The sequence below is a fragment of the Perognathus longimembris genome, chromosome 7 (assembly GCF_023159225.1).
Source record: "Perognathus longimembris pacificus isolate PPM17 chromosome 7, ASM2315922v1, whole genome shotgun sequence".
Classification (NCBI taxonomy): domain Eukaryota; kingdom Metazoa; phylum Chordata; class Mammalia; order Rodentia; family Heteromyidae; genus Perognathus; species Perognathus longimembris.
The window spans coordinates 49,224,457-49,252,403 of record NC_063167.1 but is presented as its reverse complement, the minus strand read 5'-3'; the positions used below and the strand labels follow the sequence as shown (position 1 = coordinate 49,252,403).

The 27,947-nt window shown below is 39.7% G+C and overlaps 1 protein-coding gene across 2 annotated transcripts; it reads right to left on the bottom strand.

The window, feature by feature from the left end:
• Positions 1-96: 96 nt before the first annotated feature.
• LOC125355295 (cystathionine gamma-lyase) lies at positions 97-27,194 on the bottom strand. Of its 2 annotated transcripts, XM_048351578.1 has the most exons (12): positions 26,891-27,194; positions 22,499-22,580; positions 21,602-21,697; positions 20,007-20,116; positions 17,467-17,598; positions 16,284-16,341; positions 15,717-15,794; positions 12,855-13,007; positions 9,450-9,571; positions 5,695-5,747; positions 816-954; positions 97-521 (listed from the first exon to the last, which is right to left on the bottom strand). In XM_048351578.1, exons 1-12 carry the CDS (start codon positions 27,056-27,058, stop codon positions 513-515), a joined length of 1,200 nt encoding a protein of 399 aa, XP_048207535.1. In that variant the 5' UTR covers positions 27,059-27,194; the 3' UTR covers positions 97-512. The 2 variants fall into 2 exon arrangements, with proteins under 2 accessions (XP_048207535.1, XP_048207536.1); XM_048351579.1 differs by lacking the exons at positions 97-521; positions 816-954; positions 5,695-5,747 and adding exons at positions 2,341-2,383; positions 3,282-3,285 and having other exon boundaries at positions 9,422-9,571.
• Between the last annotated feature and the right edge of the window lie 753 nt (positions 27,195-27,947).

Here is a 27,947-nt window from a genome sequence, read left to right as displayed (position 1 = left end):
TACAATGTTAAATCAGAAGAATTTCAAATAGGCTTTTCAAACTTGTTTAATTTTTTCTGCTTATGGTAATTAAGTGTAAACCATTGCTTTGAGTATTTTTTCAATAACATACAAAAAATCACTCAGTTAAAGACAACTCATTTCATAATTCGACTTCACACAAAACAAAGATGAATTAGCCATATACTGAGAACATAATCAAAATAAACCTTATGCTATGAAAACAACATGATCCCAGAAAGCACCACAAATCTCACAGGTATAAGAAAATTAACAACAACAAAAAAAAGACACTAACAGAATTGATCTGTTACAATAAAACATAAAGGAACTTTTCATCGGGGAAGATCCCTATACCATTATAGTTGTCAAAAGTTGTACAGTGCCTTCAAATTCTCATTTGAAAATTCTGCAAAGGCTCATTGGTGGTCCCTTCAATTGTTCAGAAGCTTCCAGTCATCTTGAGAAGCAGCAATTAACACTGCTTATGGATTGCTAGTAGTAATCTTCACTTAAGGATGCTATAGACAATGCACAAGAAAAATACAATATCAAACCTCAAAGTAAAGACTTCATTTCCCTCATCAGAATACTTCCACCCTTAAAATCTACATTTTGAGTTTCCTGCACATTTATCCACCATGTCTATTGTAGGAAAGCAAAACCTTTAGAGTTCACAGTGAGACCACTGTACAAACATAGTTACTCCCTTCTTAAAGGTTAAACATATGTAGGCAGCCATGCACACATGCATGTACACACATGTATACACACAGACACACAGACACACACACAGACACACACACACAACTTACTGCTGCCTTCAAAGCTCGATCGAGTTCGTCCAACAGGTCTTTTTCATCTTCTAAGCCCACAGAGAGTCGAATCAGTGTGTCACTAATTCCAAGAATATCTCTGTCATTCTTAGGCACTGATGCATGGGTCATGAGTGCCCTGGAAGAAGATACAAATAAATGTTGATCTCTATATTGTGTCATTGGAAGCATATGTCTATCTCATGTATCATAATGAACTTCCATTTTTTTCTACTCCAAATATCAATTTTTAATGCGCTTATAATTTTCCACAGGAAGAAATATTTGGGCTGGGCACCTGTGGCTGGTGCCTGTAATACTAGCTACTCAGGAGTTTAAAATCTAAGGATTGCAGTTCAAAACCAGCCCAGGCAGAAAAAAATCCATGAGACTCCTATCTACAATAAACTACTCAGAAAAGCCAGAAGTGGCACTGTGAATCAAGTGAGGGAGCACTAGCTTTGAGAACACAGAGGCTCAGTGGCAGAGCTCAGGCCCTGAGTTCAAGCCCCAGGACTGGCAAAAAAAAAGAAAAAAAGGAATTACCAACAAACTATGATAACATATACCTGGAATCTCAACCCTTGGGAAGTTAAGGCATAGGATTGAGATCAAGGCCAGCTAGGACTATGTAGTGAGACTCTTAAACAAAACAAAAAGAAAAAGGAGGAGGAGGAGGAGGAGAAGAAAAAGAAGAGGAGGAAGAGAAGGAGGAGGAGGAGGAGGAGGAAGAGGAGGAGAAAAGTAAAAGGAAAAATGAAAAGTTATCTCTTCTAATCACAATTTTAAGGGAAAGTCACAATTTTTAAAACCTAGTTATACTATTCAATAATAATATGTAAAAAACAGGCATTTAGCTACCAGAGGCACTTAGTTACCAGGAGGAACAGATTGTACATTTAATTATCTCACTAAATGAGGCTTTGGTCTGAAACAAAATGACCAGGATGCTGGACATATGCTTAAAAAATGCCTGTTGGACCAAGAGCTCATGGAACTAATTTAATCTGAATCAATGAATTACTCTAGAATTTCCCCTTCTGGGACAAATGGGACCACCATTAACAACCATGAAGTATCAAGAATCCACTTATAGAGGAAAAAGAAGCCAGGGACAGTGCTCAGGCCCCGAGTCCAAGGACCAGGACTGGCAAAAAAAAAAAAAAGAATCCACTTATAAGCCGCAATGTAGAGGCCTTGAACTAGAAACTTAGCATTAACAATACGTTTAAAAGTAGTACACCACTAGGGCTGGGAATATATCTTAGCAGTAGAGTGCTTGCCTAGCATGCATGAAGCCCTGGGTTCAATTCCTCAGCACCACATAAACAGAAAAAGCCAGAAGTAGTGCTATAGCGCAAGTGATAGAGTACTAGTCTTGAGCAAAAGGAAGCCAGGGACAGTGCTCAGGCCCTGAGTTAAAGCCCCAAGGCTGGAAAAAAAAAGAAAGAAAAGAAAGAAAAAGGACACCACTAGAACAAAGGACACCTTACAAAAGTATATATACTGACTCATATAATTGTAACCCCTCTCTACATCACTTCTATAATAACAATACAATAGATTCGCTTTTTTTTTTTAAGTGCACCACTATTATGTATCAGGTATTGTAGTAAAGATTAGGACATTAACAACAATGAAGTCTTTTCTCTCCCTTGTATAATGAAGTAAAAGCTAGAGCCTGGCTATTTTCAAGGAAAAATAACCTACATAGGATATCAAATAAGTATGGACAAAAAGAACTCCCAAAGTTTAGAAGAGAGACAGCTTTGCAGATTGAGGCCACATAAGGAGTGATGTATTTGGAGTCCATTGTAGCTCCAATGCACATATTTCCACCACTAATGCTCATCCTCTTACCACATACCACCAGTGAAATCAGGGCTAAGCCACATTCTCCAAGCTCGCTTCAGTCTCAAGGGAGGGAAAAATCCCTTTAGTTATGGTCTGAGTAAATGGGTAGAAATCTTGCTTGTCAGTCTTATGAAGTTTTTATACATAAAACTCTCCTAAAAATCGTTCTGCCCTGGCAGGGTCTTAATTCCTCAAAGGGGAGTACACATGGAGAAATAAGAACTTAGGCCTCACAGATCAATAAACTTGGATATGCATCTTGCTCCCTGCACATATGGGCTTGTAGCCTCATGAAAGTCACCTGCTCTGAGTGTTTGTCACTTTATCTGAAGTAAGAATAGGTGGTACTGATTGTGTAACTATCAACGGGCAGGCAACCTACTGGGTGATTTGTGTATATTATTTCATTATTCAAAAATTAGATAAGTTCCATCATGTGGGAACTCAGCAAAGAGTATATTTATGAGGCAGGCAAACCCCTTGCCAGACATGGAATCTGATGAACCTTGGTCTTGGGCGCATGGTCTCTGGAAGTCTCTATTTTGCGGCAGATTGGCTCCCGAGAAAGAGGTAGAGTGCTTGTAGCCTCCAGAACTGACACCCCACAGAGACAAAACTTATAGAAAAATGGGAACTATAAAATAAAGGCAAAAATGATTGAAAGGAATTGGATAAGTTGCTTAAAAGTTGTTACAGGTACTGATTAAAGAAATGTAGGAATAGACAGGTCCATACAAAGAAGGATAGAAAGAGAGCGAGAGAGACAGAGGGAAACTAAGAAGAAGAGAGGAAGAAAGAGAGAGGGAGGGAGGGAGGGAGGGAGGGAGGGAGGGAGGGAGGGAGAGAGGAAGGAAGGAAGGAAGGAAGGAAGGAAGAAGGAAGGAGAGAGAAAGAAAGAAAGAAAGAAAGAAAGAAAGAAAGAAAGAAAGAAAGAAAGAAAGAAAGAAAGAAAGAAAGAAAGAAAGAGAAGGAGGGAGGGAAGGAGGGAAGGAGCCAGCAAAGGAGGGAAAGGAAGGAAGGAGAAAGAGAAAGAGAGAAAGAAAGTAGAGGAAGGATGGAAGATGTTGAAGTATTTACAAGTACTGGAATGTACTAGATGCCTAATAAATAGTAATTCACAGCAGTAAACTTTTATGTTAACTTAGTATAAACCAAAGTATTAGCTTAGGATTTTTGCCCTATGTTCTCAAAACAATCCAATGAGCTAGGAAATTAAGATCTAGAAATGATAGTAACATTTAGGAGGTCATGGAGTTAGTCCATGAAACTTAACCTAGTACATTGGCTCTGCTTCCTCCCTTCCTACTGAAGTTCTTGGATGATTTACAACAGAGATGGGAGGTGCAGAATGAAGGCTGACAGAACAGATACTACGTCCTGACCTAAATTCACTCCTCCACTGGCATCGGCATTATAGCCTACACTGGATGTCTGATGGCCAACAAACTTTACACCAAAGCACTAAATAAATCAGGACACATCTATTTTTAAGGAAGGAGCCCTAAAGCTATACACATTTCATTACTGTGAAAAACAAAACAATTTCATATGCTCCGTGTGCCCTCTTGTGCAGCCAAATTTCCTAGCAGGAATCTTGAAAGACATGAAAATAGTATTGTCTGAACTATTTCAAATCATTATTTGGACACCATGGATTATATTTTAACTCTATGAGATTGTTTGACTATCCTAGAACTACAAACTATTGTGAGAAGGCAGGAAATATCCCCCAACATCCCTGACATTATTCAATACAATGATTCTAAGATGTAGAGGTTACATAGATGAGTAAGAAAATTAAACCAAACGAAGAAACAAAAAGTGTGTACTTAGAACAGTTAAAAAATATTAGGTAATGTTGTTGAACTATCCTAGTATAAGTACAATATATGGTCAGAGCCACCTACAGTTCACAAATGCTAGGTGGGACAGGTAATAAACAATCATCAATACTTTAATTGTTAATCCCATTTTTAAAAGTGAAGTTTAATAGTTGAATAAATGGCACAAACACATCTCAAATCTGGATCTGGGCTGCTTTCATCTCCTGTCACTTTTTGGTGTACTTAAAGCCTCAAGAGTAAAAGTGCCAACATATTCTGTGTGACATTTGAGTGAATCTGCTAAGCCTTTTGGATCCTTATTTGCTTGTCTATAAAATAAACTGCTTGACCTTATGTTGCTTCCTGTTTTGTCTTCTGGTGATTTATAAAACAGATGAACTGACTGGATCAGATAGTGAGCAGTCTAGAACGCAAAATTAAGAGTTTGGAAGTACTTTGCAGACTACATGCAGCCATGAAATATTTATCCTACAAAGATTTGGCAGTATCTAGTATGGTTCTTCTCTCACCACCAGGGCATAGAGGACATTCACCAGAGACATATTTTCTTATTTCCCAAAGAGCCATGAAAACAGCTTTCCCAGGCTTCCTTACAAGGCCAGATGACATAGGACAGGTTGCAATGAGGCAGAGGGCAGACATCCTAGAATGTAATTACAGCTGGAACTTCCTTCAACCAGAAAAGGGAAGGAAACACCATTTGGTACGGTACAGCTGACGAATAAGTAACCACCACTTACATCAACAGGATCTCCATCCTGAATGGGTTACAGTGCATTCTGATCAGTCAGTCACCTCATGTCATAGTTTTTATTGTGAAATAACTTCAGTTATAGCCCAATTTTGTCATATTTCCTTTTGAGACAATCAGTAAAACTAATGTAAGACTGAAAGGTGGGTGTGATGACACCGGCCTATATTCTAGACTTAGGAAGCTGAAGTGGAAGAATCACATGAACACAGGAATGTGGGATGAACCTGCGCAACATGATGGAGGGGAGTGGAGGGAAAATACAGAAAAGGAAGAGTTCATTAGAAATGAAAAATACTAAAGGTACACCTTTAGTAGCCTGTCTCAGGTGGTTAAGTGCCAGCAAATGAGGAAAACCAAGCATCAGAAAGCAAGTTCAAGTCTCAATCTAGACCAAAAATACAAAGAAGAGACAAATATAGATACTTACGGAAGCTCAGCGAGACTTTCATATCCTCCCAAGCTCTCAGCCAGAGTAAACAACTTGCAAAGAAAAAACAAATTTAGGATTTCCACTAAAATAAAAATACTAAAATCTGGGGCTGGGGATATGGCCTAGTGGCAAGATTGCTTGCCTCATATACATAAAGCCCTGGGTTCAATTCCCCAGCACCACATATACAGAAAACCGCCAGAAGTGGCGCTTGGCTCAAGTGGCAGAGTGCTACCTTGAGCAAAAAGAAGCCAGGGTCAGTGCTCAGGCCCTGAGTTCAAGGCCCAGGACTGGCCAAAAAAAAAATTGTGTGTGTGTGTGTGTGTGTGTGTGTGTGTGTGTGTACATACACACAAATGTGTACGCGCATACACAGCGCCACCAACCCTTGGGCTTAGCAATATTCCTAGGCTTAAGTCTATGGCTCTACAACTTTAGCACAGCCCCATTTTTGGCTTTTTGCAGGATAATTGGAAATAAGAGTCTCATATAGCCTTTCCTGTCCAGGCTGGCTTTGAACTGTTATCCTTAGATCTCAGCATACTGAGTAGGTAGGATTACAGGAGTGAGCTACCAGTGCCTGATTATTATGTATATATATGTATATATAATGTATTATTATGTATATGTATACATAATTATGTATTATTATGTATACGTATACATAATTATGTATACGTATACATAATCATGTATTATTATGTATATATTATTATATAATATATAATATATTATTATGTATATGTATATACATATATATATATATTACCCTCTTGCTGGTCCTGGGCTTGAACTCAGACCCTGAGCCTCTTTGTGCTCAAGGCTAGCACTCTACTACTGAGCCACTCACCATTTCCAGCTTTTTCTGAGTAGTTTTATTAGAGATATGAGTCTCACGGACTTTTCTCCCCAGGTTAGCTTTGAACTACAGCCTTCAGATTTCAACTTCCTCAGTAGCTAGGATTATAGACGTGAGCCACTGATGCCCTGCTGCAGCACCTGATTAAAACTAAATGGTTTTAACAAAATAGTCCTGGGATTGAAGGAATAGAAAATGGCTCCAATTACAAATTAATGTTAATCAAGAAACTCAGAGGGGGAAAAAAGACCAAAGTCTATAATGAAAATTTCCCATATACATGCTATACCTAAACATGTAGAACACAAAAAGATGACGAAAGTGAATCTCTTATGTCACTGTAATTCCAACTAGAGTAGGAAGGAAAAAAAAAAAAGAACAGTTTTATATTTAGTATTACCTATAGTCTGTCCCCCAAAGTGCTTCTGTCTTCCAGAAGCTGGGCTTCCTGCAGGTAGTGTTAGGGAAGCCTTTAGAAGTGAAGTTTAGAGAATGAGCATTATCATGGTGAATAGTTTTGTGGTAGTCTACTAGGAATAAGTCAGGTTTCTTGTATTAATGTCCAAGAAAGACGGTAGGTGTTATGAATACAAAGTTGGAGCCCTTCTGGTATCTTGACTCCTTGCCAATTCATGCCTCTTCTGCATGTAGCCAGTTTTTCCATTTCATTTTCTGCCACACTGTGATGCAGACAGGGGACCTTCACCAGCTCCAATACCATGCAGCTTAAACCCTCTAACCATCACCACTGCAACCTAACTAGCTCTATATAAGCTATAGTTGGTGGCCTGCCTGATCTTCTGGATGATAGTGGGGTGTGTGTGTGCATGTGTGTGTGTGTGTGTGTATGTGTGTGTGTGTGTATAAGAGAGGGGGGAGGGAGAAAGGGAGGGGGAGCGCGAGATGAAGTTTGAATTCAGGGCCTTGTGCAATCATTTGGTTTTTATACTGAAAACGGGTGCATTACAACTAGACCCACCCCTCCACTTCCATTTTGGAAAAAAGTCTTACAGTCTTTTCTGCCCAGGCTGACTTTGAACTGTGATTCTCAGACCTGAGCCTCTTGAGTAGCTAGGATGACAGGCTAGAGCCACCAGCGACCAACTAAAGATTAGGTCGTTAAAAGAAGGTCTAGGGGGCTGGGAATATGGCCTAGTGGCAAGAGTGCTTGCCTCGTATACATGAAGCCCCGGGTTCGATTCCCCAGCACCACATATATAGAAAATGGTCAGAAGTGGCACTGTGGCTCAAGTGGTAGAGTGCTCGCCTTGAGCAAAAAGAAGCCAGGGACAGTGCTCAGGCCCTGAGTCCAAGCTCCAGGACTGGCAAAAAAAAAAAAAAAAAAAAAAAAAAAGAAGGTCTAGGGGGAGGTTGGTTAGTTCTTGAGTTCTCATGAGAGTGAACTGCTCCAAGAGCAGGTCAGACCCTGGTAGCCCTTGCTCATTCCCACGTGCACTGCTATCTGGTACTAGACCCTCACCAGACACCAAAATGATAAGGTATGGGATAGTAATGATAATAGACAAATGTATCCAACTGTAGATATTTTGTAATAGTAACATAAACTCATGAACTAGACTAATATGATATAGTACCCTAGAATTTTGCCCTTTTTTTTTTCTGGTCCTGGGTTGAGCTCTGCGAGCTGTCCCTGAGCAAATTTTTTCCAAGGCTAGTGCTCTACCACTTGAACCACAGCAGCACGTCCAGCCTTTTCTGTGATTAACTGGAGATAAGAGTCTCATAGACTTTACTGCCCTGGAGTGCTTTGAACAGTGATCCTCACATCTTAGCCTCCTGAGTAGCTATGATTACAAGCGTGAACCACCAGCACCGGGTTTTTTGTTTTGTTTTATTTTGTTTTGTTTTGGAGATAGGGTCTTGATATTTTGCCCAGGCTTGTCTCCAACTGATGGAGTCAAGTAATCCTGCTTCAGTCTCCCATTAGTTAGGACTACAAGTGTGTGCAACTATGCTTCATTCCATTTTATAAAACATTAAAAAATTATTCATATAGCTATATTAAATTTAAACTGTCTTCCTAATTTTAGGAGAGGACAGATCTGAGACAGAAAGAGAGCTTTGATTATATCTCACTTTGATATAGTCTTAATGGCTATCATATTTAACTCTTGTCTCCTCCATGAGGTCCAATAAGCACAGTCTCTGGTGTTCTACAGGCCTCTCATTCAGGACTACTGAGAGCTTCCTGCCTTTTGACAACTAAGACAATGGCCTTTCTTCCTTCACTGCTAGGCATTCTCTTCTGAATATAGTTCTTCACTCTTCACCTGAGGCAGGCTGGGAGGTGCAGGGTTTAGAAAGCCATTTGTAAGAAGGACTTCAAAGCAGCTTTGTGTACTACACTGCACAGGATTGTGAGGTCCCGCACCTTCCTTTGAAAAAGTATTTTTTTTTTTTAAGAAATCTTTCAAACCTATGCCTGACAAGATGATGTCCTTATCTGATTTTTTTTTTTTTTTTTTTTTTTTTTTGCCAGTCCTGGGGCTTGGACTCAGGGCCTGAGCACTGTCCTTCCTTCTTTTTGCTCAAGGCTAGCACTCTACTACGTGAGCCACAGCGCCACTTCCAGCTTTTTCTATATGTGTGGTGCTGAAGAATGGAACCCTGGGCTTCATGCATATGAGGCGAGCACTTTACCACTAGGCCATATTCCCAGCCCTCATGTCCTTCTCAAACCAATTGCAGAGCATGGAAAGCTAAGCAAAGAAACGTACTCAGATGTCTGCTGCTCTGCCATGCCAGTTTGCATCATTTTGAACCTAATGCTTTCATGATGAAATCTATGGGTCCAACCTGAAGGTAATGAAGCCTACAGTGAGAGGTAAAGAGGTCTGACCCCACAATTTAAAAAGCTGCTTTGAAAATTTACCTTCAAGTTCTTGAAGAAAACCTTGGCATGTTGAAGAGTGCCCTTAATGTAAAAGCTGATCATCCCAGGGCAACCTGTGCACTGACGCTTGGCCAACTCATGCTGCGGATGAGAGGGCAGCCCTATAATCACAAGGGACAGGGAAAGGCTATTTTCACATCAAACATGCAATTGGAGGGAGGAGGAAACTATGTATATATGGTTATGTAACCTGCAAAGGAACCTAATATGAGGTTAATGGCATGACCACTGCGGACTTTTATGATAGTCCCTGTTTACTTTCCAGTTTTATTTATTTATTTATTTATTTTATTCTGTGTGTGTGTGTGTGTGTGTGTGTGTGTGTGTGTGTGTGTGTGTTGGTACTAGGGCCTCACTCTAGGGGTTTATGCTCTTTCTTGACTTTTTACTCAACCACTTGAACTCCATCTCCACTTCTGACTTTTTGCTAGTTAATGGGAGATGAGAATCTCTTGGACTTTTGTGCCTGGGCTGGCTTTGAACCTGGATCCTCCAATCTAGGATTACAGGTGTAGCCAGCAACATCTGACCACCTTTTTAAGTTATACTTAGTTATCATTCTTCCTCTCTCGATATACCAGTATCCTTCCCACCAGAAGCACTGAGCTCCCTTCTCTTGAAGGGCCTTTGCACATGCTAGCACGTTAACATAGACTCCTCTTTTGTTAATTTACATCCTTCTGTAATTTCTTGCTTATTATGTCCTATGCATCAGACTAGTTCCATGAGCACAAGTTCATTTCCTTCATTAATATTGGGCTCAGATTCCTATTAAAATAGTTGGTAATCAGTATACCTGAATTGAATGAGTCTGGAATGCCTTACCCATATCTTTGTAACAAATGCTGCACAATTTTCAGGACATAGTTGAAGATGCTTCTCCCTCCACCCAAGATATACACCAATCTACAGCTCTTTACTAAACTATGTGGAAGACATTTAATCTTATCTATTTCTACCTACGCTGATCTGATGACCTTGACACAGTCGTTTAAGAATCAACCCCATTTTATTTATTTATTTTCTTTGTAGACATTTAATGCATTAAAAAAAAACAGGGCTAGGAATGTGACCTAGTTGTAAAGTAGACACCTTGTATACATGAAGCCCTGCGATTCCTCAGCAACATATATATAGAAAAAGCCAGAAGTGGCACTGTGGCTCAAGTGGTAGAGTACAAGCCTTGAGTAAAAAGAAGCCAGAGACAGTATTCAGGCCCTGAGTTCAAGCCCAGGACTGGCAAAAAACAAAACAACAACAACAAAAAAACCAACAGTATTCTCCTACACAAGGCTAAAGGTCTAGAAATAATCTTGCTATAACACAGTAGTATGTATGTATGTATGTATGTATGTATGTATGTATGTATGTATGTATATGTTCAAAAAGTGACCATACTATGAAAAATTGTACAAAAAGAGCCACAAATTTTGCCAGGCATAGTAATATGTGCCTATAATCCTATCACTTTGGAAGCAGAAGCAAGATGACCCAGCCTGTTCCACAGCTGATGGCTGGCCCAAGCCAGCCTAATACTTTGCAGTCTTTACTATCCTGTATACTCAAGACAACATGGATAGATACCTTGAAATGTTCTAAAAGCACTTAAAAATAAATGCTGGCTCATTCCTATAATTCTAGTTACTTAAAGGGCTATGATCTAGGATCTAGGTTCAAAGCCAGCCCAGGTCAACATATCCAAGAGATTCATATGTCCAGTTAACCAGAAAAAAAAGCTCAAAGTGGAAGCTTACAGCTCAAGGCGTACCATGCTAGCCTTGAATGAGCTGAAAAGCTAAGGTAGTATGTGAAGCCCTGAGTTCAAATACATACACACACACACACACACACACACACACACACACACACACACACACACGATTGGCAAAGTAACTCAAAGAGTAACATAACTTGCTAAACTCCACATAAGCATTTCCTTCACCAAACTGAAATAAAAAGAAAGAATTTGAACCAGGCATTGATGGCTCACACCTGTCATCCTAGTGACTCAGGAGACTGACATCTCAGAATTGAATTAGAAGCCAGCTCAGGTAAGAAAGCCCGTGAGACACTTATCTCCAGTTAAACACCAGAAAACCTGGCGTGGCACTGTAGCTCAAAGTGGGAGTGTTCTACCCTTCAGCAAAACAGCTCAGAGACACCACCTCAGCCCTCAATTCAAGCCCCAAGACCAACAACAACAGCAAAGAAGTAAGAATTTGAGGGGGGATTTGGTACCTAAGAACCAAATTTAAATGGGACAAACACCTCAAATTAAAGATAGAGTTATGCTGAATATTAGACTGACAAGATTATAAACATGGAAGTGGAGCTGTCGTTCAAAGTGGTAGAGTACTAGCTCTGAGCAAAAGAGCTCAGGGACAGTGCCCAGCACCTAAATTCAAGCCCCACCCCTGCCACCTGTATCCCCCAAAAAGATCCTCTATAGGTCTAGGAATGTAGCTTAGTGGTGGAGAGCTTGCCCGGCATGCATGAAGCCCTGGGTTCTATTCCTCAGTACCACATAAACAGAAAAAGTCAGAAATCGTGCTGTGGTTCAAGTGGTAGAGAGCTAGCCTTGAGCAAAAGAAGCTCAGGGAGAGTGCCCGGGCAGGGATCAAGCCCCAGAACTGGAAAAAAAAAAAAAAAAAGAAAGAAGAAGAAAGAAAGAGGGTTGAGAATGTGGCTCAGTGGTAGATGCTTGCCTAGCATGCATGAAGCCCTGGGTTCAATTCCTCAGTACTACATAAACAGAAAAAGATGGAAGTGGTGCTGTGGCTCAAGTGCTAGAGTTCTAGCCTTGAGCTAAAGAATCTCAGGGACAGTTCCCAGGCCCTGTTTTCAAGCCCCAACATTGGAAAAGACAAACGAAAATTTAAAAACAAAAAGAAAAAGGAAGAAAGAAAGAAATTATAAACAAGTCAACTCTCAAGGACAGTGCTGCAGTCTTGGATTGGGTTTGTATAAACCTCTTACAGCTAAACACCACCACTAGATCATCTACTATGTAAGGCTAATATTTCATTTGGTTTGGATTGGTTTTGTGAGAAATGGAGTTTTGTTTTCTAACTCAGGCTGGCCTCCAACTCAAATTCCTTCTGCCTCTGTCTTCTAAGTGCTGGGATTATAGATATGCACTATCATACTCAATCAAGACAATGTTTTTTAACGTCCAAGTACCCATATTACTATTGGGAATACAATGGAACAGCCACAATGTCACCTTTTGCCAGACCTACCACAGTCTGACACTGAAATAATAAACAATAATAATAAACATAGACATATGAAAGTACATAGTTTACAAATTACATGAACAAATGCCTAGGATAACCCTTAAAGTTGTGATATATGTACATATTCTTAGACATTAGAGCATCATACCAGGATAAATAACCTTTTCTACCCGGGGATTAGCTTCCAGGAACCGGGCCACAGCCATTCCATTTTTGAAATGCTTCTCCATTCGAAGTTCTAGTGTCTTCAGACCACGATTACAGAGGTAACAGTCAATGGGAGATGGAACGGTTCCAATAGCTGAGAAATAAAAACATCCTGGGTTAGTTTGAAAGCATAGTGGAGCCCAGAAAATTCTCTCTGATTCTTCTTTTCATAACACATGACAGTGACAGTGAGGCTCAATGCTTTAGTTTCAGGAGGCAAGCTGATATATGAAATCAATCCTGAAACCCAATTAGACAACAGTGCTCTAAAATAAGAATCTTGTAAACAAAGTAAACATCTAGAGCTGATGAAGTGGCCCAAGTGGTAGAACACCTGTCGAGGATGCACAAAATCCTGAGTTCCAACCCCAAGAGCACACATACAAAAAAATACTTTTCCCACAATAGTATGAAATTTTCAATTATGAAGTAATTAGTCTTTGTATGAGTTCAGTGACATGACATACTGCCCATTGCTTAACCTTACCCTTCTTTGAAAAATTATAACAATACACAGAGAACACAGCAGGTCAATTATAATAACTACTGAACATTCTACTAGATTTCTAACTTTTGGGTAAAGCAGTTTAGGATTTTACATGCAAATGAATTCCAGGAAATTGAAATGGGGTTTTTGTTTGTTGTAGTTTTCGTGTTTGTTCTTTTTGTTTTGTTTTGTTTCTTTTCAGTCTTGGTGGGGTGGGGGGACAGAAATCGTGGGACAAAGGGTGAACAAATGCAGAAGAGGCACTAACTAGACACTATGTTGAAAATGAACTATACAATTTATGGGTGGGGACAGGACAGAGAGGCTAGTAGAGAACAAAAGTCAGGGTGACATTGTCCCAAAAGAAATCACTCATTAGCTCACTTATGAAAAACCCCTGTGTAGATCACCTTTATTAAACAAGAAAAAAAGAAAAAAATGGTTTACGTGCTACCAGGATATATAGCTTAAAAAGAGTATGTTCCTACCAGATACCTACTTAAAAATACAAATTTATACACCTTGAGTACTATTTAAAATTAAACCAAATTCCAGGTATAAAACATATACTTTATGAAAACCAGTATTTCAAATAATCACAGCACAATTTGTCATTGCTAAAATATGAAACCAACCCAGATGCCCCTCAAGAGAGTAGTGGATCAAGAATTATACACAATGGAATTCTATGCCTCTATCAGAAAGAACGACACTGCCCCATTCACAAGGATATGGAAGGACTTGGGAAAAAAAAAAATCACACTAAGCCAAGTGAGCCAGACCCAAAGAAACAGGGATGCTATGATTTCCCTCATAGGGAATAATGAGTACATGTTTAGGTTAGTCATAGCAGAAGATCACAATAGTGCAATAGCTATACCAATATGAACACATAAGGTGATGCTAAGTGAAATGAACTCCATGTTATAGAAATAAGTGGTATATCATTATTGTAATTATTTTCAACACGCCATGTGAAACAGTACCCTATTTTTTCTTTTTCTTTTTTTTCTCTCTCATATTCTTCCTGTGGTTTTACCCCTGCTATCACTGTATCTGATCTTAGTACCCTGGATACTGTACATATGTATATTAGAACTGAGGAAGGGAAAGGGAATATCAAAATTGAGAGACAAAGGATAAAAAGACAAACCATTCCAAAAGCAATACTTATAAAACCATTTGGTGTAAGCAACTGTACAACTCATGGGAGTAGAGGGCAAGAGGGAGGGGAGAGGTGGGGGAAAATGGGGGGGGAGGTAACAAGAAGGAAAGGTGGGGGGGAGTACAAGAAATGTACTCATTGCCTTACATATGAAACAGTAACCCCTCTGTACTTCACTTTGATAATAAAGAAAAAAATAAACAGAAAGGATGGCGTGCTTGCCAGGTATGCACAAAGAAAATAAGGTGTATTAAGCTGAGTGCCAGTGGCTCATGCCTGTCATCCTAGCTACTCAGGAGGCTGAGATCTGAGTATCTTGTTTAAAGCCAGCCCAGGAACAAAAATGCATGAAACTTATTTCTAACCAGTAAAAAGTTAGAAGTAGAGCCCTGAGTTCAAGTCCAGTACCAGCACACACAAGAAAATTTAGTAAATCTTAAAACTAATAATTTATTTAGGCTTAGAAAAATGGTCAGTGATATTAATATGAAAGGTCAGGAACACGTGGTTAACATCTGTAATACTCAAGAGGCTGAGATCTGAGGATCATGGTTCGATGCCAGTCTAGGAAAGAAAGTCTACAAGACTCTCATCTCCAATTAACTATCAAAAAGCCAGAAGTGGAGCTGTGGCTCAAGGGATAGGGTTCTAGCTTTGATTCAAAATGCTCAGGGACAGCACACAGGCCCCACATTCAAGCCCTAGGACCAGCACCAAAAACAAAAAAGAATGACTACAGAAAACTAGACATCAATAAAAGCTTAGCTCAGGAAGTGGAGATTTGGATGATGAAAGTTTAAAATCAGGCTCAGCAGAAAAGTTCACCAAACTCCTTCTCCAAATTAAGCATCAAAAGCAGAGAAAGAGGTGTGACTCAATGGTAGAGCCCCAATTTAGCAAGCCTGAGGTTCTGAGTTCAAACTCCAGTACCACAAAAAAAAATTAACATTGATAGGTTAACAGAATTCACTGCTTGTTTCATGTCATTGAGTTTCTTATGCCATATAAACTGTAGTCTTTTATCACTATTTGTTCTGTTCCTTCAAAAGTCAGAACTTTCTACTCCCTTAATGTTTTATAACATTTATGCAGATACCGATTTCACATGGACACACTGGTGGCATGAAAGAAAATCTAGGCTTTTTACTTACCGTTCTGCAAGAAGCGAAGCCTGTCATGGAGGTCTTCAGAATTAACAGACACTAAGCCCATGACAACATCACTGTGGCCTAAAACAAAGAAAACATTGAGAGGGGTTGAGATGTGGTTCAATGGTAGAGTATTTGCCTAGCATGCCCAAAGCCCTGGGTTCCATCCCTGACATAGAAGGTAAAAATACATTAAAAGTTTTTTCTTCATTTCATATTTTGGGGTGGAGGGAACTAATTAAGAAAAAGTCTTAGAAAATCATTTTAAGTAAGTGATTCTGCTTGACAGAAGTAATACTATACATAAAACAGTAAAATTAAAATCACTAAATAAAAGGATAATCTTTATAGTAAACTTGAGTCCTTTTTATGAATCCTGAAGGAACATCATTCTGTCTACTATAAATGAATTCAAATATTTAATCAAATTGCAATTAAAAATTTTTTCCACAGGAGTCACAGGTGAATCCTATACAATAGAGGAAGAAAATGAGATAAAATGCCAAGCTTTGTATAGTTTTCCATTCATCATGGAAGAAGAAGATTCTATGTAGACAGTGTGCATCTTACCATTCATGTATTTTGTTGCAGAACACATACAAATATCAGCTCCCAGAGCCAAAGGTCGCTGAAACACACAAAAATTTCATCATTCATTTAAATTCTTGATTATCAAATTTTTACTAATCAACTTCATTGCTGTTTTCATCAACACTACTTTGCAAAAAAAAATTCCAGCATGCTTGATATTATTTACTCCTTCACTTCCACCCAAGAAATTCATATAAAAATAAATCTATGAGCCGGGAGCTGGTGGCTCACACCTATGTTCCTAGCTATTTAGCAGGCTGAGGTCTGAGGATCATGGTTCAAAGTCAGCCCAACCAGGAAAGGCTGTGAGCCTCTTATCTTCAATGAACCATCAGAAAACTGGAAATGGCCCTCTGGCTTTAAGGCACTAGCTTTAAGCAAAGAACTCAGGGACAGAGCCCAGGCCCCACATTCAAGCCCCACACTAGCCAACCAACCAACCAACAAACAAATAAATAAGTTAGTAAATGGAAAAAACAAACAAACTATGAATCTAGTATGGAATTGAAGTTACAAGTTCCATGATCAAGTCAATACATCTCTGAAACCTGTTTCTTTATAGCAGGTTGCTGAGTGGCATCTACCCTTGTCACCTACAGCAGAGATTTTGGCATATTATGACTCATTAAACACAAAGTAAATTATATAAGCATCTAACCATTCTTATTAAAACCTTATGAGGAGCCAGGAGAAGGTGGCTCACGACTGTAATCCTAGCTTCTCAGGAAGCTAATTGGAGATAAGAGTCTCACAGACTTTCCTGTCCAGGCTGGCTTTGAACTGCAATCCTCAAATATCAGCTTCCTGGGTGGCTAGGATTACAGCCATGAGCCACAGATTCCCAGCTCATTCATTTCTTTTTCTTTTTTTTTTTTTTTTTTTTGCCAGTCCTGGGCCTTGGACTCAGGGCCTGAGCACTGTCCCTGGCTTCTTCCCGCTCAAGGCTAGCACTCCGCCACTTGAGCCACACAGCGCCGCTTCTGGCCGTTTTCTGTATATGTGGTGCTGGGGAATCGAACCTAGGGCCTCGTGTATCCGAGGCAGGCACTCTTGCCACTAGGCTATATCCCCAGCCCGCAGCTCATTCATTTCTTAATTCTACATATCTCGTATAGTATATAAATCATACTAAAGAACAAACAAAAGTATTAGTATCATTTACCTGGAAATATGGAGACATAAAAGAGTTATCCACAGCCAAAATAATGTCTCCATGCTTATGGGCAATATGTGCACAAGCTTCAATGTCAACCACCTTCAAGCTAGGGTTTGTGGGGGTTTCAATCCAAACAAGCTACAACAATTCAACAAATAACAACAGTCTGTAAAACTACACGAACAAATAAAACTGCACAAAGTCTCTCTCTCTCTCTCTCTCTCTCTCTCTCTCTCTCTTCTTTCTCTCTCTCTCTCTCTCTCTCTCTCTCTCTCTCTCTCTCTCTCTCTCTCTCTCTCTCTCTCTGTATTGGGGCTTGAACTCAGGACCTCCTCCTCTTGCTTAGCCTTGTCCACTTAAGGCGGTACTCTCCCATTTGACTCACCCCCCACCTCCATATCCAGCTTTTACTGGCTAATTGGATGGAGATAAGAGCCTCTCAGATTTGGCTTCCCAGGCAGGCTTCAAAACATGATCCCAGATCTCATCATCTTGAGAAGCTAGGATTACCAATGTGAGCCACCAGCAGCCAGCACATCTCATATTTCTAACAACCTAGGAGGCTTTTACACTATATTATCAAAACATATGGACAATTAACTTGCAAAATTCTCTCCACTCCTCATATTTCTGAAACATCATAGCTAAGTAAATTATCTTTTACCTTCCTTCATTTCTTCACCTGAATATTGAGAGTAGGCAACATTTACCTGATAGAGCTATTACACTGGTCAATGAGATAATCTAAGCAGAAAAATGCCAGTTAATCATCATAATTATTTTCCATAAAAAAGACAGTATTCCAAAGTCATAGTTCAGTCAGAAATTTTTGTTCTCAAAAATAAATGTAGGGGCTGGGAAAGTAGCTAAGGGGTAGAGTGCTTGCCTAGCATGCATGAATCCCTGTGTTTGATTCCTCAGCACCACATAAACAGAAAAGGCGAGATGGGGCGCTATGGCTCAAGAAGTAGAGTGCTAGCCTTGAGCAAAAAAGAAGCCAAGGAAAGTATTCAGGTGCTGAGGCCAAGCCCCAGGACTGGTAATAAATAAATAAACAAACACACAAACAAAATAGATAGTATAAGACTATATCCTACCACATGTAAGAATGGCAAAGAAACTCATGAGGAAATGCTCAGCATCCTTGACCATAAAGGAAATGCAAATCCATCTCACCCCAGTTAGATTGGCCAACCAAAAATGGTGGCAGCTATGTTGGGCAAAAGGAAGTCTATTGCACAGTTATTGGGAATATGAACTAGTACAATCACTCTTGACAGTGGTCTACAGGTTCCTCAATAATCTAAAGATAGATTTTTTTCTATAACCCAGCCATATCATTCCTGAGTATCTACCCAAAATACCACAAACCAGGAAACCATAAAGACACACAAATCCATGTTCATTGCTGTATTATTCAAGGTAGCCAAGTTATGGAAAAAGTCCAAAGGCCCTACAATCGATGAATGGGTCAAAAATATGTTATACTTACTTCTATACAACAGAATTTTACACAGCTATTAGGAAAAATAATATTATGTCATTTTCAGGGAAATAGATGGATCTAGAACAAATCATGTTAAGTGAAGTAAACCAAGCTCAGATAGACAAACAATGGTGCATATTCTTTCTCATATGGGAAAGCTATAGCTAAAATATTCCTAGACATTATAAATTACACAGAACTCTAAACATTCAAACAGTGAGACCAAAGAACGATACTCTTAGGGGAAGAACACAAAGGTGCAATGCTTCTGTGCATCTGATCCTATAAAATAATATTGATCAGAATGAATTCCAGGAAATGGAAGCAAGAGGTTTGGGATTGGGGGGGGGTTGCCATTCCTGGGGCTTGAACTCAGGGCCTGGGCACTGTCCCTTAGCTGCTTTTGCACAAGGTTAGCAATCTACCACTTAAGCCACAGCATCACTTCCAGCATTATCTGTTTATGTGGTACTGAGGAATTGAACCCAGGGCTTCATGCATGCAAGGCAAACACTCTAACACTAAGCCACATTCCCAGCCCTGGGGTAATTTTTTGTATTATTTGTCTTGTTTGTTCTCTTATCTGTCAGGAGACTAAGATCTGAATGTTGTAGTTCAAAGACAGCATATGCAGAAAAGACTCTTCTGTCTGATCAAACATCAAGAGATCAGAAATCAAGTGGCTCAAGAGATAAAGAGTCAGCCTCCAGTGAAAAAGCTAAAGAACAGTGCCCAAGCCCTGAACTCACGCTCTAGTGCTGGCACACACACACACACACACACACACACACACACACACACACACACAATTCAGAGTTTGTTTAAAAACAAAACAATAGATCAACTATTATGCAAAACCAGCATAAGAATTCACTCAGAAATTCTTGTATGAATTCATAATCAATAATTTGTAATGCCTATGAGATATCAGCCTATATGTAGGTAATTCTATTTCTACAGATTCTAACAAAAATTTTATTCAGATTTGAATTATGTCCTCCAGTACACAGAAATGATGAAAACAAGGTATCACAGTCTAAACTATATATTAGTAAGATACCTTGGTTTCTGGTGTAATTGCCTCTTCTAGCAATTTGGTTTTGGTACAGTCCACAAAAGAAATCTTTAATCCAAATTCAGCTGCCACCTTCCTGAAGTATCTGTTCATACCTGAGGCAGAAGAGAATCAGATAAAATAAAAAGAATATTGTATTAAGAAATGTGTGCTCATTACAACACTTAAAATAGTAAGAAAAGAACATTATATTAAGAAAAGTTTGTTCTTATTGAAGGATTGACCCCCATACCCAATTTCCTCAGGCCCATACAGACAACAGGCATGAACCTCAATATGTAAACCTGCTTTGACATGCAGGCACCAGGCAAAATCTCTATGGGAAACTGTTTTGATATGCAGGCAGGACATCTCACCTAGGCCCAGCTGTAGACAACCCTTTGTGGGACAAATGGAAAAACTCCAACTTCTTAGACCAAGTGGTGCTTTCAATAACCTGCCTAATTGCTCAGACCCCATATAAGCCTTGTCCCAAATTCACCCCTTGCACAACTTCCAATCCCGCTGTTCCTCAATAAACTGTTGTTGATCAGTCCGGCCTATTCCTTTTCTGTTCTCCTCCATTTTCCCAACACTTATCATATGGAGTGAAGCCAGGCTCAGAAAGAGAAAGGTCACATGTACACTCTTATATGCAGGTCTTACACCTAAAATATATAAACACATACAGGGTCATGTATGTATATATTTAATACATATTACATTTACTGTATATTATATTATATACATTATATGTAATATGCAATATATAAATACATACATATATGTATTTTATATATAATCAAAAGGATTAAAGTAGTCAGGTGCTGATTGATGGCTCATATCTGTAGTCTTAGCTACTCAGAAGGCTGAGATCTGAGAAGCCAAGTTGGAAGCCAGCCCAGGCAGAAAAGCTTGTAACACATTTATCTCTAATCCAGCATCAAAAAGCCAGAAGTAGAGCTGTGGCTCAAGTGGTAGAACTCTAGCCTTGAGCACAAAAGCTCAAAGACAGCGCCCAGGCCCTGAGTTCAAGAAGCAGGACCAATACAAAAAAATAAAATTAGTATAGAATATATTCTCTCTACACACTATCTTCAATATAGCAGAATATGTTTGAAAGTGGATGAAGGCCTATATCCTCGGGCTGGGAATATGACCTAGTGGTAAAAAGTGCTCATCTTGTATACATGAAGCCCTGGGTTCAATTCCCCAGCACCACATATATAGAAAAGGCCAGAAGTGGCTCAAGTGGCAGAGTGCTATCATTGAGCAAAAAAGAAGCCAGGGACAGTGCTCAGGCCCTGAGTCCAAGGCCCAGGACTGGCAAAAAAAAAGAAAGAAAAAAGAAAAAGAATAAAGAAAGATCAGAAGGTCTATATTCTCATTCTTGTAGTTTTACGTGATACAGTCAATACTAAACAATCTCTTGTCAGCACTTTCAGAGCCCAGGACTTACTTTTTAACACTTCTCTTGAGCCTGTCACATCTTTCAAAGAAAATAAATGATCAGAAATAGAGCAATATTGTTGATTTAATTCAAAGCTCAGATTATTATATTTCAAATATCAGCCAACACACGAATGAAAGAGGTTACCTACCACCATACACATCATCCATGCAAATAATTTGGTCTCCTGCTTTTAAAAGATGAGTAATTGTCACAGCAGCTGCTAGACCAGAAGCAAAGGCCAAACCTAATATAAAAATCAAGCAAGAGTAAGCCAAAATGAAACACTTGAAGCAAAGAAAACAAAAAAAAAATACCTATAGTATATACTTGTTTACTTTGTGCCATGCACTGCCAGCTAATCACTGTTGAACCAGCCATCATTGTTGAGTTTCTAGGTCTCCTTATTACGGTTATAACAAACCTCCATTCTCATTCAAGAATAAGATAGCTTTAAAATAATATGTATGTATATATGCACATGTGGACTTTTATTTTCTACTCATTATTCTGCCCTTATCCACTATCATCTATATGAAAACTTCAAAGACAACTTACCAGCATGAACAAACAATAGGAACAATAAAAACAAACAATAGGAACAATAGAAGGTCCAAGGAGTTAATAATTTCTAGACTCTGAGAGCACATTATCAAGGATGACTGGTTTTTGCAAATGTCCATAGTGCTACTCTCAGGCACAAATTATCAAGTGAATGAACCAGAATATAAGAAAGCTTATATCTTCATAACTAAAGTTATAAACTGTATTTTTAAAACTATACCAACAGCTTTAGATGAAAAGTGTAGTCCATGAATACTAGATAATAAATATTGGCATTTTGCTGTTATACATATTTATTTCTACCTGATGATTCCACATGTGTATATTAGACCCATTGAAATATCCTGGTCAAAGAGTCCAAGTCTTACTAAAACAAGAGTTTTAAGCCAGAAAATATCATATTTCTTTCTAGTTCTACATTCTGTGCCTCTGTGATGGTCTCTGTACATTTAAAGAGCTCAGTTGTGAAATGTGAGTCACTTACTATACTTAGCTCCATCCAGTGCTGCCACAGCTTTTTCCAAGCAATTTCTAGTGGGATTTCCAGAACGGCTGTATTCAAATCCCTGAAGAAATAAAGTAAGAGCTCATCTAAGGTCATTACGTTTTTAATCATAGTTTTAATGAATATAACTCCACAACTACGTGTTCAACCCAAGCAATCAAAACCAGTCAGGCTGTGTTTTAGCATTAGCAAGAGTTATGACAGAATTGTCTCTGTGGTGACATAGAGAGGCTCTGATGGTTGCCAAACTGAGATAGAATTATGTATCTACCACATATGAGCAGATGGTGTCTAGGTAAGTAATACTTCCAAGAGTAATCTCAATTATCGGTACCATGGGAGGAAATTACAGTTACCTAGTTCATAAAACTGTGGTGTGAGGATAAGATATGTACCGTCTCTGCTCATTTCCTGGCACCTGATAACCACCAGGCAAAGGACTTTTTTTTGGTGGTTTCTGGGGCTTGAACTGTGCATGGGCACTGTCCCTGAGCATTTCAGCTCAAGTCTAGGGCTCTGCCACTTGAGCCACAGGGCCACTTCTAGTTGTCTGGTGGTTAATTGGGGATAAGCATCATGGGCTTTCTTGCCCGGGCTGGCTTTAAGTCGCGATCCTCAGATCTTAGCCCCTGAGTAACTAGGATTGCCCACTGGCACCTGGCCCAAATAGAAATTTTTAATACCAGTACTGTATTGTTAATATGTTAGGCTCAGGCTGAAAATGTGGCTTAGTGGTAGAATGCTTGCCTAGCATGCACAAAGCCCTGGATTCCATTCCTCAATACCACATAAACAGAAAAAGCCGGAAGTGGGCACTGTGGCTCAATTGGTAGAGTTGCTAGCCTTGAGCAAAAGAAGCCAGGGACAGTGTTGAGGCCCCAAGTTAAGCCCCAGGACTGGCAAAAATAAATAAATAAGTAAATAAATAAATAAATAAAATTATGTTAGGCTCAACTTTACCTATTATTCTGGAGCAACTAGAAAAAGAGAATTAATATGAACCCTCAGAGTGATTTCACTCTAACCTGTATTTCATTTCCTAAGAAACAGGGATGCAAGTTAGAAACAGATTTACCCAACAGAAGTGGTTCCAAGCTGGGCCCTGGTGGCTTATGCTTGTAATCCTAACTACTAGTAAGTAGTAGGCTGAGATCTGAGCATCATGGTTCAGAGCCAGCCAGGGCAGGGAAGTCCATAAGATTCTTATCTCCAATTAACTACCAAAAAACAGAAGTGAAGCAGCTTAGGTAGCAGAACACTAGCATCAATCCAAAAAAAGATTAGGGGCAGCACCTAGTTCCTGAGTTCAAGCTTAGAACCAGAAAAAAGGAAAAAAATTAGAAGAGGTTCCAAAAATAGAACGTAATTCTTGGCATAGCTCCTCCATGTAATATTTTCTAAATATTTGCATTGTTTCTTTTTCCACTATAATACCACAGTATCTAAAACCGCTGTCATTTTATTGAACCTCATGATCTGCTTTCAAGAAAATGAAGGCAGGGCTGGGAGTATGGCCTAGTGGTAGAGTGCTTGTCTCGTATTCATGAAGCCCAGGGTTCGATTCCCCAGCACCACATATATAGAAAATGGCCAAAATGGCACTGTGACTCAAGTGGCAGAGTGCTAGCCTTGAGCAAAAAGAAGCCAGGGACAGTGCTCAGGCCCTGAGTTCAAGGCCCAGGAATGGCAAAAAAAAAAAAGAAAGAAAGAAAATGAAGGCAAATATTATGTTACCTGCAGGGATCTCAGATCCAGAAGTTCAATTTTGGGATGTGAGCATTAATTAAAAGTATTAAGCTAGGCACTAGAGGCTCAGACCTGTAATCCTAGCAACTCGATGACAGAGCTTTGAGGATGGAAGTTTGAAGCCAGCCAGAGCAGGAAAGTCCCCGAGACTCTTTTCCCCAATTAACCACCAAAAACAAAAACAAAAACAAAAACAAAAAACAAAAACAAAACTAACAGAGGAGCTGTGGCTCAAGTTGTAGAATGCTAGCCTTGAGTAAAAAAAAACAAGCTCAGAGACAGTGTCCAGGTCCTGAGTTGAAGCCAAGGACAGGCTCGCGTGTGTGAGTGTGCACACACGTGTGTACATGCACACACACACAAGAAAGAAAAGAAAAAGAAGAAAGTCTTATAATTTTCTCCCCTGATTCATACAGTACATAAGAAAACACAGCATTATTTACACCATTGTTTCAAATTCTAGAGCACCCAGTATTAGTAATAGTAATTTCTAAGTTTTGTTGTGTTGTTTCCTCATTTTGGACACACTGAGCAGAGTGTATAGGACTTGGGGATGTTCCCCCCGCCCCCACTTCTCCAACACCACCTTCCTAGTGTTACTTGTAGTTGTACCCACTAGTCCAAATCTAAAGAAAGCTTAAAGTTTTGTGACAGTAGCCACAAAAAGGAACCCCATGTTTCTATAAATATTCACTAATGAGAGGAAAAGCACCACACTTCAGTGGCAAATTGCCTCTGACATTCAATGGTTTTTCAAATGGAACCAAAGAATTAGAAAGTTCTCATTCAACTCTTCAAATTCCCTTTATGCTTTTACCTGGTATTGTTTAAAGGTACTAAGCAGAATATTGTGGATAACTCGTCCCTTCTTGCTTTCTGAAAACCTCTCATTATGCATGTCATACCTGACAGGTGTACAGTAAGTTCCATAGTGAGAGAGTCATACATCTAGTAAATTTATACCAGGAAGAAGCTACGAGCTTGGAGATGTGATTGTCTACAAATTTGTACTCCAAAATGCAGTAGCTGGTGATATCCTTGCCAATGTGTGGAAACATTGTTAGAAGTCTATCACACAAAACAGAGGGCTAAATCTTTAAGAATATTTTTTTAATTTACATAACACACTGAAGTGGTTTTGGAAGCATAATCAATGGTTTGGTAGCTACAAAGTTTATTTAATGAATTTGATCTGAGACTCAGCAACTATTAAATATTCCAAGACAAAAGCTAGGTGATTAAATAAAGAAGTCTTTTTCATCTTCATAAAAGCCATCTATGCATGAGTCTGGGTCAGTTCCTTTTCTATAAAAGAGTAAACTGTCCTACCCTCTAACCTAGGTGTTGTAATGACCAAATGGAACTCCCTGAATAATCACTGTGTACCATACAGTTTTACAAGCATCAACAATATATGTGCTATATACTATTATTACCCTATGTATGTACAATCAACTTGTGGTTTGGATAAGTTCAATAACTTCCTCAAGGTTACCCACCTCAGAAAGGATGATGACATTGTTCAAACTCATGAGCTTGAACTGTATGACTTGCGTTCTTAATCACTAAGCCATGGTTCATAAGTAAGTGACACAAATTGATTAAATTGTTACCAGCAGCCAGTGCTGATGGCTCATGCTTGTAATCCTAGCTATTCTCTGGAGGTAGAGATCTGAGGATTGGGGTTCAATGCCAACCCCAGCAGGAAAGGCTGTGAGACTGTTATTTCCAATTAACCACAGAAAACAGGAAGCACTCCTGTGGCTCAAGTGGTAGGGCACTAACCTTGAGCGGACAAGCTGACAAGATCAGGGATAGCAGTGTTCAGGCCCCATAACTGATTTTTTAAAAAGTTACTAGCATTGTAGTGTACAGTACATTGTACAGGAGATTTGTAACTCAGCTCTACCAGTGATAAGTTTGAGTCTGCTGTTATGATCAGATACAGACTGAACAGAATATTAGTAGTAACAACTGCATATAATACTATTAATATGTAAAATAGATTAGGCATACTGTATTTGTTTTTTGTTTTTGTTTTTGTTTTTTTTTGGCCAGTCCTGGGGCTTAGACTCAGGGCCTGAGCACTGTCCCTGGCTTCTTCTTGCTCAAGGCTAGCACTCTGCCACTTGAGCCACAGCGCCACTTCTGGCCATTTTCTGTATACGTGGTGCTGGGGAATCGAACCCAGGGCCTTATGTATATGAGGCAAGCACTCTTGCCACTAGGCCATATCCCCAGCCCTGCATACTGTAGATACTCTGTATCTAATAACTCAGCAACTGGGAACGATCTTAATACTAGTTATTACCTTTTTAAGCTGACTTCTTACTAGATTATTAACCATTCTGCTAAAGCTAATCAAAGAAGTTATGATTCATTTTCCAAATTAAAATTTTGTCCAAAATTACAAGAATGTCAACTCAAATCTACAAAACACAAGCACTAGACCTGCTAATCCACAGAGAACTGCAATGACTGCAGTGTAGAAACGAGTGTAGACTTGTCAGGTGCTTTCCTCATTTGTAAAACTCATCAATTACAGGCATGCATATTAAATTGATAAGCCATTGCTCTTTCCTACCCAGCCCTGCCAGGACAGCAACAGAAACAGCCCCAGCTCACCGAGTGCTGGCCAGGTGTCCCTTGCTTGAACGTGGTGGACAGCGAGATGGGGGGTACCACCGCGCGGGAGTTCCATTGCTCCGGTTCCTGGCCCACGTGGATGGCCTGCGTGGCGAAATGTTGGAAGCTAGGCTGAAAACCGTGCCGGGACGCGTCTTGTTTTTGCATGATGAACTGCGAAGGAAGGAGACAAAAGGTAAAAAGCTTAAAAGGTGTAACTAGGAAATCAGGGCTCGAGAAAGAAGAATTCGGCGAAACAGAGCTAAAGGACTGTGGCTGCCCCAACCTAAAGGGGTAAAAGACCAGACATCAGACAGACTCAGCAGCTGAGATTTTTATTAGCCACCAAAAAGGGTTTGGCATCTCAGTGGGGCAAGGACAGTTCTGTCCAATGAACGAAGGTCCTGATCCATCCTTCTATCCTCTTTGGCTGGAATTTGAGGTGTTGCCTGGCTCAAAGCTGACAGGTGCAGAATCAAGAGCAGTGCTGGACTCTGTGTGCGTCACTCCTGAGTACTGGCCTTGTCAAAGCTGCCATGCCAGCTCCTGTGAACCTTACTGGGTGTTGGTGACCTCAGGCCAGAGGTTCACACTGGGCTTGGAAAGAGGCTTGCTGCATGTTGAAACTTAATAACCTGTAAATAGACCGCACAAATAACCTCCTCTTCCTGTTAGCCTGTGTCCCTGACCTCCCCACCTTTTGCCCTTATGGTGGTTGAGAGATGTAAGGGACTGATGGAAGATTCATTAGAAAGTGGCCCTAGCAGAATTGGCAAATTGAATTCTTTATGCACACTGCAAGTCTTTTGAGGTACACTGACCTCTCCAATGTCCCAGTATCTACTGTGGTTCAGATGGGAGTAAGGGGCACATTTTTAAACAATAGCAAAGCTACTGCAATGAAGTTGAAACCAGAGTTTTAGATGCCCAGTTACTTGACCCCAATATGCCAAATAAAGAGACATGGTAAAGGGCAGAGAAGGAGATTCATTACATGGTAGGCATTGGAGGACAACACTTCAGGACATCTTCAGCCTTCTTCAGGCATATAGACATT